A 10,902-nucleotide genomic window follows, 5' to 3' on the forward strand; every position below is an offset into this window, starting at 1 on the left:
AAACCTTGGAGTTATGATTGATGATCAGCTGACTTTCTCAGACCACATTGCTAAAACGGTCCGGTCCTGCAGATTTGCTTTATTCAACATCAAGAAGATCAGGCCCTTTCTTTCGGAACATGCTTCACAACTCCTTGTTCAAGCTCTTGTTCTGTCCAGGCTGGACTATTGCAATGCTTTCTTGGCAGGTCTTCCAGCCAGTTCTATCAAACCTTTACAAATAATCCAGAACGCGGCAGCAAGATTAATTTTTAATGAGCCAAAAAGAATGCACGTCACACCTCTGTTCATCAATTTGCACTGGCTACCAATAGCTGCTCGCATAAAATTCAAGGCATTGATGTTTGCCTACAAAACCACCACTGGCTCTGCACCCCTTTACCTAAATTCATTACTTCACACTTATGTGCCCTCTAGAAGCTTGCATTCTGCAAGTGAACGTCGCTTTATTGTGCCATCCCAAAGGGGCACAATATCACTTTCTCTGACTTTTTCATTAACTGTTCCCTCCTGGTGGAATGACCTGCCCAACTCAATCCGAGCAGCTTGACCCTCTAACTCTAGAACTCTCTATTCTAATTCTATTCTTTAAAAAAACACTTGTCCCTTTTAGACTTGCACTCTATTCATTTGCTGCTTGTTTTCTTAAAAAAAAACTAACACTTGCTTTCTAATCTTTTTGTATTCTATCTGTTTTCTTTTCATTTATTATACAATTATCAAAAGCAAAACAGACCTCTAACACTAGCTTGCTCTATTCTTTTTCTATTCTATCTGTTTTCTTTTTTATTTATTATATTATTTAAAAAAGCCATGCTATGTGTACTGTGTTAAGCTAACTGAGACTTGTTATAGCACTTGTATATCATTGCTCTTTTGTTGATTTGTATTGCTTCCATTGTCCTCATTTGTAGGTCGCTTTGGATAAAAGCGTCTGCTAAATGACTAAATATAAATGTAAATGTAAACTACAGAAAAAAACAAATCCACTGTTAGCAAATAAAACTAATGTGGCTGTGACATTCCCATCTGTTCTGTCACTCCACCTCCTTTCACATCTGATGTAAGTAAACCTTAGTTACAGTATCACTTCAGACAAACATCTGTTCTAACAAAGAAAGTTTGAGAATTCCTTAAATGAGGTACAAGAAACTCCTACCTGAAGCAGGGAGGAATTCAGAGCCGGGATATGGCAGCTGTGGGGTCACATTATGCTCCGTCAAAGGCAGGAGATGCCCTTGGTCCAGACAGCTCCACACGTACTGTGTCCCGACCACTGGGATCTGCAGCTTCTGGATGCTGCGCTGCCGGTTACTGCTCAGATCCTTCACACTGCTAGTGACTACAAAAGAGCACTGAAGGAGATAAACGGAGGTCAGAAGAGACACTGCAGCTCTTTAGAGACTCAGTAGGACCACTGAACACTTATTACTTATTTTAAACATTATAAAGCATAAAGTGCTCGTTAATTTTAACCACAAAAAATGTGGGCATGATTAGAAAATGTTAAATAGTCATATAAAAATGGTCACACTTGTACTCTTAGCATAGCAAATTAATTGGAAATACAAAAAAACCCCCATCAAAATACAGAGGGGGATACAATCTACAAATTAGCCCTTGAGCAGAAAAAAAGCAGTTTTACACATGGTTTTCTTTATTTCTTTCCACAATATGGCACTAATCTGCCTGTAGTCATTGAATTGAGGAGAAGTCGTGGCCTAATGGTTAGAGAGTCGGGCTCGTAACCCAAGGTGCGGGTTCGAGCAGGGATTGTAGGTGGGGGAAGTGAATGTATTCAATACCACGACTGAGGTGCCCTTGAGCAAGGCACCGAACCCCCAACTGCTCCCCGGGCGCCGCAGCAAAAAAATGGCTGCCCACTGCTTCGGGTGTGTGTGTGTTCACTGCTGTGTGTGTGCACTTAGGATAGGAAAAATGCAGAGCACTAATTCCTAGTATGGGTCACCATACTTGGCCACATGTAAAAAAAAAAAAAAAAAATTATAAATGTTGCTGCGTTATTTTGAACTACTTAAAGTTAACAGTATCAGAGGGTTCAACAAACTAAACGTCTGTAAATTGTGTAAATGTAATTTGAAACCCAACTCTTTATCTATGTATAAACAAACTCTCAGTGTAGCTGCTCTTAGTTTTAATAGCACAAAAAAAGAAGACAAAAGAGTAAGAGTAAAAAATGAACAGGAACCTCTTTGTTGATGACATATGAGATGTTTCCTCCATTCTCCAGAAGAGCTAATCTCAGTTTATTCTTCTCTTTAAAAGGCAGGTTCTTCACATCTAACACCACAGTACAGTTTTCAAACACTGTCATGGTGCCAGCGTGTCTGAACATTTGGAGAAAAGCAAAAGAACAAAGAAAAACTGCGATGAATCCTACAGTAAATATATCAATCACATTAACACTATGACAATAATAATAGCATATTTCTTATTGGCGTATCAACACAAAACATGTTTGAGTAAACACATTGACTATTCATTAAATAAATCAGACTTTATGCACAATACTTATATTGGCACATGCACAAAACATGTTAGATTTCTCAAGTTGCTATCTTTCTCTTGATAGAAAGCAGTGGATAATGCAAATCCTGCTGCAGTATCTCTCTTGCTAGTGTTGTCGTGTCATTAGCAGACAGAAGAGTATCTTACCGCGGACAAAGTCAGAGTCGAGTGACACGTTTAGGTTTTGAGAAAATAATGTTAATGAAGACATAAATAATAAGTGCTTCCTGACTCGTACGTACAGTGAAGACACGCCTCCATTCCTCCCTGAGATAAAAACAAGACGGGCTCCATCCACTGGTCTAAACCGTCCTTGCACAAATTACCATCATTTACCGTAGATTTCCGTGGGGGAAAAAACGTGGCGAGGGTTCGAGGAGAGAAAAGTTTGTAGTGGTCCAGTTGAATATTAATTCATTTGGGTGACGAGACAAAGTCTGATGTCATTTTCATATTTTGAGATCTGGAAAAAAAATCCTTAGAGGATCTGTCACAGCAGTTTTTATTTTGATATCACCGACTGACATTTTTCTGACTGATAAAATAGACGGAAAATGTACAACATAGTCCAAGGTTTATACGCACACTTATATACTACTACTACTACTACTACTACTACTAATAATAATAAAAATAAATTTTAAAAAATATATATATATGTGTGTGTGTGTGTGTTTGTGTGTGTGTGTGTGTGTGTGTGTGAAAAAAAACAGCATATGCTGGTTAGGTATGTTTTGAAGCTGGGATGCTGGTTTGAGTTGGTTTAAGCTGGTCCTTTGCTGGTCCAGATGGTCATGTGCTTGTCTTTAGCTGGTCGGACCAGTTTAGGACCAGCACATGCCCAGCTAAGGACCATTTTAAACCAGCTAAGGACCAGCATAAACCAGCAAAGGACCAGCTTAAACCAGCTCAAACCAGCAAGCTTCAAAACATACCTAACCAGCATATGCTGTTTTTTTCAACAGCATCTCAAAAAATTAGAATATCGTGAAAAAGTTCATTTTTTTGTAACTTATTTCAAAAAGTGAAACTTTCATATATTCTAGAACAAGAATTTGTGTATTTATACACACATTTATTTGCATATTTATTTACTTATTTATTGTTTTTGCAGGTTTCGTCCTCCATAACACACAGGTGCATCTCAAAAAATTAGAATATCGTGAAAAAGTTCATTTTTATTTAGTAACATTTCAAAAAGTGAAACTTTCATATATTCTAGATTCATTACAAGTAAAGTAAAACATTTCAAAAGTTTTTTTGTTTGCTTGTTTGTTTTTAATTTTGATGAAAAAAAAGTGATAAAATGAAAGTGAAGTGACTTGTGGCCAAGTATGGTGTCCCATACTCGGAATTTGTGCTCTGCATTTAACCCATCCTAGTGCAAACACACAGCAGTGAACACACACACACACACCGTTGAATCGGTGCAAAAGTCCTAATATGACGAACTTTAGACTATGAAAAGGAGCATCTTTCAGTTGAGGCATTAAACTGGCCTCATGACATTTTGTTTTTATGTATTCCCCACCTCAATTACTAATTTTACCTTGGTTTTTTTTTGTTTTGTTTTTTTGAAGGCGGTAGCACATTCTGATGGCTGGTAGGCTGTTGTGAAAAATTAGCTTGCTGTTGCCTGCTGGAGCTATTTTTATTCCGGCCAGCAGGGGGTGCTCATTCCCTGACGTGTATGGGTCCAAAAGTCTTAGTATAAGGATGCAGACTTTTTTTTTTAAGCTTCATTAATATGGGATGAAATTAGACTCAAAATGATTAATAGTCGCACACACAATTGTCCATGTACTGCATACATTTTATACATTTATCTTACTAACCACAAACAAATGCCTTTCAATTTGATTCTGTGGAATTTGGGATTAAATGATAGTGCAGCGATTTGTACAAATACAGACATGTTTGCAAATAAAAATGTTCTGTTCTGCTTTAATATATCATAAATTGCTCATGCAAAAAGGAATCCATGCATATGTGGATCAGGTGACACGCGTGCATTAATTGACGTCTAGTTCGAATCAATCTTATTCGGTTCATTCAGATTTTGAGACTTCATTTTCACAGTTTAGAGCATTTCACGTCCCCCCACACACAACTACCAACGAACAAGGCCCAGTGCAATTCATTAAGGTGTACACGATTTGAAAAATTTGCAAATGTGCGTCACTACACTGAAACAAATGCTTTTCAACCGGTGTCTGCAGAGTTAAGAATTACATTAATGTGCAGCATGCGTGCATCTATTAATCATTTTGAGCCTAATATCATCCCATACATTAAAAGGTTGCTTCTTTTTACAGTCTGAAGTCTGCATCGTTATAACACTTTTGGATCCATACAAGTCAGGGAATGAGCACCCCCTGCTGACCGGAATAAAATGAGCTCCAGCAGCAAGCTAATTTTTCACAACGGCCTACCAGCCATCAGAATGTGCTACCGCCGAAAGCTGTGCGATCGCGGAAAGTCAAGAATACCTGGGCATTTACGCAGAGCAGATGGGCAGAATCCACCCCCTTTTTTTTTTGCTTTTGATTGGCTGATATTCAAATAATTTAGGGAAATTCAGGGGAAGTTAATAATGTTTTTTACAGTCTCAGTTAGCTTAACGCAGTTCATGAGCGTCCCCTTTTGCTTCCCTTTGATATTTATATAAACTATATAAAATTATATAAATTGATATATTTTCTGCTCCCATATCTTGAATTTTGTGATCATTCGAAATATTAAGCAACAATTCTACCCCCATAGTGTTTGCAGCATACAATTTGGTAAATGGAAGCTAGTTGGCTATCCACAGCCTTAGACCAGTGTATGCGATTAAAAGGGAATAGAAGCAACAACAACTCAGGTGAGTGGATTATTGCATACAAATCATAATGCATGTACATAGCGATATCAACACAGAAGGAGGCTGCCAGCTCACCATAGAATATATCATGCAAAATACTGCAGGTTGTGTGACGGATAAGCTATTTGGATAAAATAACAACCTAGACTAGAGAAATGCACATAAGACTGTGCAACGAACACTGGTGCCGGTGTTGTGCCCAATTCTGACACCTGCCAGATTATATACCCCAGGGAGGGGTTAGGATTAGGCAATCAGATTTCAACGAGAGGGGTAATAATTTGGCAGGCGGTCAAAAATGGGCACAACACTGGCATCGGTACAGCGGTGTGTGGCAACAAGGTTTTTTAGTCACCCAATGGCTGCTCGCTTCTCACAGCGAACCAGATGTCCTGTATGGACATACAAGCCCAGTACGGCATAAGCAAATAAAAACAATGTTACTCACTCAGTGATAAATCCCAAAATATATATCCAAATGCAAAATCTAATAAAAATAGGTCATTGTTATATTGGGCTTTACAGGCATGCAGTTTCTTTCTTTATTTATTTAGCAGACGCTTTTATCCAAAGCGACTTACTCAGAGTGGAATAAAATTTGAACATTTTATCACCATGCACAAAACAATGACCTAGGCTGAACACTTTGGCAACTGGCTTTAAGTAAAAGTGGTCTAAGAGGGGGAAATCTCCTGTATGACCTGGTTTAAAATCTCATCTATGACATCACAGTCATAGTTCACTTGGTCGAGGTCCAAGGCAGGAACAAAAGTGACCAATAAACGGGCGATGCTGCACCGCAGCTCCCTCAACCTGATGACAGAAGAGAGAGAGCAGATTTATACATGTGCATCAAAACGTGACTCCTAATGAGCATGTACAGAAAGGCCACATACCACTGAAAACCTTTGAAACAAGTCAACAAAGCTCTTACTTGGCCGGTGACACTGCGTTCTCTCCCGCCACAGATCTTTCACTGCTCTCTCCTTCCTTTTTGATCCCATTCACAAGGTTTGTAGCTGTTCTTGCGCTGCATGTTTGTTCTGAACTAGTGTTACTGTCCTTCAGAGTCTCTTGCTCTCTTGCATTGCTCCACGCCTCTCTTTGTTTCCTCAGCTCTTCTACTTCCTTCTGCAACTGTTCGCAGTGAGCTTTCTCCTGCTCCAAGCTCTCCAACTTTTGAGTATAAAATTTGTGGTTAGTAAAAAATGAAATAAAAAAAATAAATAAAATAGTTTAAGCATGACTCATCAAATTATGGCCATCCCTGCAGAAAAGACCAGTTCCCCATCATGCCACTTAAAGGGATAGTTCACCTAAAAATGAACATCGTTTATCTTCGGAAGAAAAATTAAGATATTTGTGATGAAATCCGAGAGCTTTCTGACTAGGCCTGTCGCAATAATCAATATATCGACTTATCGCGCAATATATGAACATGACCTCGATCATTTTTGGTGACGCAATATATCGCCCATTATATTTACTTAAAAATTAATGTCACCATGTTTTGTACATTCCACTTGCGCCTGTGTCTTTTGCAGCTTCTCGTACATAACGTGTAGTCATGAGGTGCTAAAAATGCTTCTACAAAAAAAAGTTTTATCTGCAGACATGGCCTTGTTTAGGGATCTGTGTCTTTGTGCATACGGACATCTGACTGCTAAGTAGAGATTGTGTTTTTCAGCAATAGTGTGCACCCTTTATTTACAGAGAAAAGAAGATCAGGGAAAAATCTGTAGATGGAAAAATCTCCATACAAGTTTTTTTTCTACTTGTTACTTTGCACTTTTGTTAGAAAATGTTTATTTACTATTTATTCAGGTTTTTTAAGGTATCTAATATTTTGATACTTAATTTCCATGATATAAATATTCTTAAAAATTAAACGTTTGTTATCTTTTGGAAGTGTGTAGGCCTTCTTGCATTATTATGCTGTTACACTATGATTATATATTCAGTGGCATAAAATGGTCTTTAAAATGACAATAATATCGCTTATCGCAATTATATCTGGGGCAATATATCGCACAGCAAAAACTTATCGTGACAGGCCTATTTCTGACCCTCCATAGACAGCAAGCGTCCTACCATGTTCAAGTTGTTCAGCCGTAATTTTATGAAGCTACGAGAATACTTTTTGTGTGCAAAAAAAAAAAAATTACGACTTTATTCGAGTTACCGTCTTCTGCCATTATAGAGTACCACGACGGAAGTCGTGGCCTAATGGTTAGAGTCAGACTCGTAACCCAAAGGTTGCGGGTTCGAGTCTCGCACCGGCAGGGATTGTAGGTGGGGGGAGTGAATGTACAGCGCTCTCTCCCACTTCAATGCCACGACTGAGGTGCCCTTGAGCAAGGCACTGAACCCCCAACTAATTCCAAGTAAGGGTCACCATACTTGGCCACATGTCACGTCACTAATTATGGTGCAAGACGGTTGGTGAATAAAGTCCTTATTTTTGTTTTTTTCTGTGCACAAAATGTATTCTTGTATCTTCATAATTATGGTTGAACCACTGATGTCACATGGACTATTTTGTCAATGTTCTTGGTACCTTTCTGGGCCTTGAATGTGGTAGGACCCTTTCTGTCTATAGAGGGTCAAACATTTCGGATTTCTCTCTCGGATTTCATCAAAAATATCTTAATTTGTGAGCAAAGATGAACGAAGGTCTTATGGGTTTGGAACGACATGAGGGCGAATAATTGACCGTTTGCAAAGAGCTTGATTGACAGGCGATCTGAGTGACCAATCAAACAGCGGATATTATGTGCCGCTGCTGCCATCCGCCATCTTGCCCGACAGCTATGGCCAGTCTCCATAGAAATCCATGTTAAAACGGGGTAAAAAAGATTGATAGAATTGAGACATTTTCAGTATAAACTAAATATAAAACTGTGCGGAGGGTTAAGCTGTGCTGTTGTTGGCTGCCACAGTAACGGTAATAAGCTAAGGAATTCCTTTAAAGTTCATGTTTTGCGTACCAGAAAATCTATCATGTCCGGCGCTCTATGCATGGCCTGCAGCACTTATGTTAAAATACTGAGTTAAATAATAAAATAATATGTTAAAACGTGTGCTCTTATCATTCTGTGGACAAAATCCCATGAACTTTGCCCTGAATGGGAGCTGTATATGCACATGTGCGCTCATCTGTTTTCAATGCAGCTAACCTCGCGTCGCTTCATGTCATCTTCTCACTCGTTAAACTATGACAGGTCTTTTACTGCAAAAAGACGGTCAAACCTGTAAAATGATGAAACTATGGCACCATGTGCTTTTTAAAGGGGTCATACGATGCGATTTCAATTTTTACTTTCTCTTTGGAGTGTTACAAGTTCTTGGTGCATAAAGAAGTTCTGTAAAGTTGCAAAGTTTCATAGGTTTCACATTATATTGTTGGATCGGAAAATATGTAAATGGGCATGCCCAGTAGCTGCAGCTGTATCTCTTCTAGCCTTTATCACAAATCAGACAGGAGAGTAGATTAACTTCTGTGGACTTAAACTTGAAAAATGGTGTGTTCCGCGGTTGAAATAAAATACTTTCTGATGTTTATTCATGTTCATTTCATGCTTTAAGTAAATATGAAAAGATGATCGGTTCACATGTTCGAACTGAAGCAATACAGTGATCTGTCACAACACATTAAAGATCCACAAAACTGTATTTATTGTTTGAATTTCTGTAAAAATTACACAATTTATAAACTGAGAGTCCTGAGACCTTGTTTGATACCAGAAGTAACCTGCACTGTCTTGTCTTTCGGTGTGTTGTTAGTTTCCTCTTTGCTCTGAGATGTATTTTTCACTGCGTGAGAACATGATTTGTAGTGCGAGAGCGGCATTATTTGTCGGGGATGGCAACAGTAACTAAGGAGGGCGGGTCTTTGCGAACGGTCAATTAATGACAGAATTGAAATTTTTGGGTGAACTATCCCTTTAACTAGTCTCGCATAGCCAGACCTTAAGACTGACTGCATCAGACGTTCAGCCAACGGTCCATGGGCGTGACATCTGAGGCTTCCCTTTAACTATCTTAACTAGCAAGGCTTTCATGGTCAGTCAGCTTCAGTAGTATAATGGTTAGTTCACCCAAAAATGGTGACAGAAAAAAATTCTGTAATTATTTACTCACCCTCATGTCTTTTAAAAAACGTAAAACATTCATTCATATTCAAAACACAATTTGAGAATTTTTTTAATTAAACCTGAGTGATTTCCAGCTAGGGCTGTCAAAAAAAAATTACGAATTTCAAATATTCATCGAATTGAAATAAAAAACCACATTCAAATGTAAAAATCAGCCATTCGAATTTTATGTGCGAGTTTTTTTTTTGCCTATCCAGTTGAACTATTGCGGAAAAAGAGAACATCAATGTGGAGATGATGTTGTTTACGTCAAAACTGAAACCAAGCCGTTCACACAACGCATATTTTGCGCATTTTCCAGAGGGACATCTATCACCGTTGCACTCACGTCTCGTACAAGAGAGCCGCATGCTTAGAAAGTAGGGGTGTAACGATACATGTATTCGTATTGAACCGTTCGGTACGAGGCTTTCGCTTTTGATTGGTTGGACTAATCCTATCAACATTTGGAAAATAAAAGAACTTAAAGGGTGTGAAATATAATGTTCTCAGTGCCACTGCTCTCAACAAAGCAGCCAAAACCAGGTTTTTTACGTGGTATTTACGAAGTTCACGTAGTATTTTCTTTTTGCTTCTGAACGATGCATATTAAAGTAGTGTTCATAAGCACAGCTCTGCTTTGTTTACAGCGGTAACCCAGGAAACACTATCATTGCTGTTCATAAGCGCCACCTACTGGCAGAAAGTGAATCTGCGTCTCATTCAGCTCTTCTGCTTTTTTGTTCAGATATGTTTTATGTAGTATAGTTTCACAAAACTGAAGTCAGACCATTCTGTTTTAGATGAAACAAACTAAATTAGACACAGTCTAATTTAGATTAAAAACTGCTCATGCTGCAAGTATGCTGCATCTTTGTTTGGATGATGATTAAAATGCAGTGGTTGCCTCTTAATTTTTAATGGAAAGAGCAGAGACAAAGCCTTTGTTTATATGAAGAGATTTCTTTTATTTGTGTAACTTATTTGATTTGGGGTTTGTTTTAAAATTTCAATTTAGTTTTGTTATTTAAATTTCACAAAGAAACGTGCAGCAATAGCCTAATAAAAGGACCCCTTTTCATTTACTGTATAATGTATTCAATCTCATTTTGTAAAAAAAAAAAAAAAAACCTTTGTGAGAAAATCGAATCGTGAGTTGAGTGAATTGTTACATCCCTACCAATTATTATTATGAATAAACAAACTAAATTAGACAGTCTAATTTAGATTAAAAACTGCTCATGCTGCAAGTATGCTGCATCTTTGTTTGGATGATGATTAAAATGCAGTGGTTGCCTCTTAATTTTTAATGGAAAGAGCAGAGACAAAGCCTTTGTTTATATGAAGAGATTTCTTTTATTTGTGTAACTTATTTGA

General features: G+C 38.0%; 2 protein-coding genes across 3 annotated transcripts in view; both read right to left on the bottom strand.

The window, feature by feature from the left end:
* The window catches only part of LOC107569399 (poly [ADP-ribose] polymerase 4-like), an 18,687-nt gene extending 15,971 nt beyond the window's left edge, over window positions 1–2,716 (bottom strand). For both annotated transcript variants that reach the window (XM_016255496.1, XM_016255489.1), the window contains exons 1-3: window positions 2,677–2,716; window positions 2,210–2,348; window positions 1,160–1,355 (exon numbers count right to left, since the gene is read on the bottom strand). In XM_016255496.1, the coding sequence (XP_016110982.1) occupies window positions 1,160–1,355; window positions 2,210–2,335 (322 nt within the window). In that variant the 5' untranslated portion in view covers window positions 2,336–2,348; window positions 2,677–2,716. The remainder of the gene's footprint in view (window positions 1–1,159; window positions 1,356–2,209; window positions 2,349–2,676) is intronic.
* A 3,263-nt stretch (window positions 2,717–5,979) lies between these two features.
* LOC107569945 (MORC family CW-type zinc finger protein 3-like) overlaps window positions 5,980–10,902 on the bottom strand; it is a 17,467-nt gene continuing 12,544 nt past the window's right edge. The window contains exons 13-14 of the mRNA XM_016256122.1: window positions 6,327–6,568; window positions 5,980–6,205 (exon numbers count right to left, since the gene is read on the bottom strand). Of these exons, the coding sequence (XP_016111608.1) occupies window positions 6,067–6,205; window positions 6,327–6,568 (381 nt within the window). The 3' untranslated portion in view covers window positions 5,980–6,066. The remainder of the gene's footprint in view (window positions 6,206–6,326; window positions 6,569–10,902) is intronic.

The sequence above is a fragment of the Sinocyclocheilus grahami genome, unplaced genomic scaffold (assembly GCF_001515645.1).
Source record: "Sinocyclocheilus grahami isolate Dianchi unplaced genomic scaffold, SAMN03320097.WGS_v1.1 scaffold28.1, whole genome shotgun sequence".
Classification (NCBI taxonomy): Eukaryota; Metazoa; Chordata; class Actinopteri; order Cypriniformes; family Cyprinidae; genus Sinocyclocheilus; species Sinocyclocheilus grahami.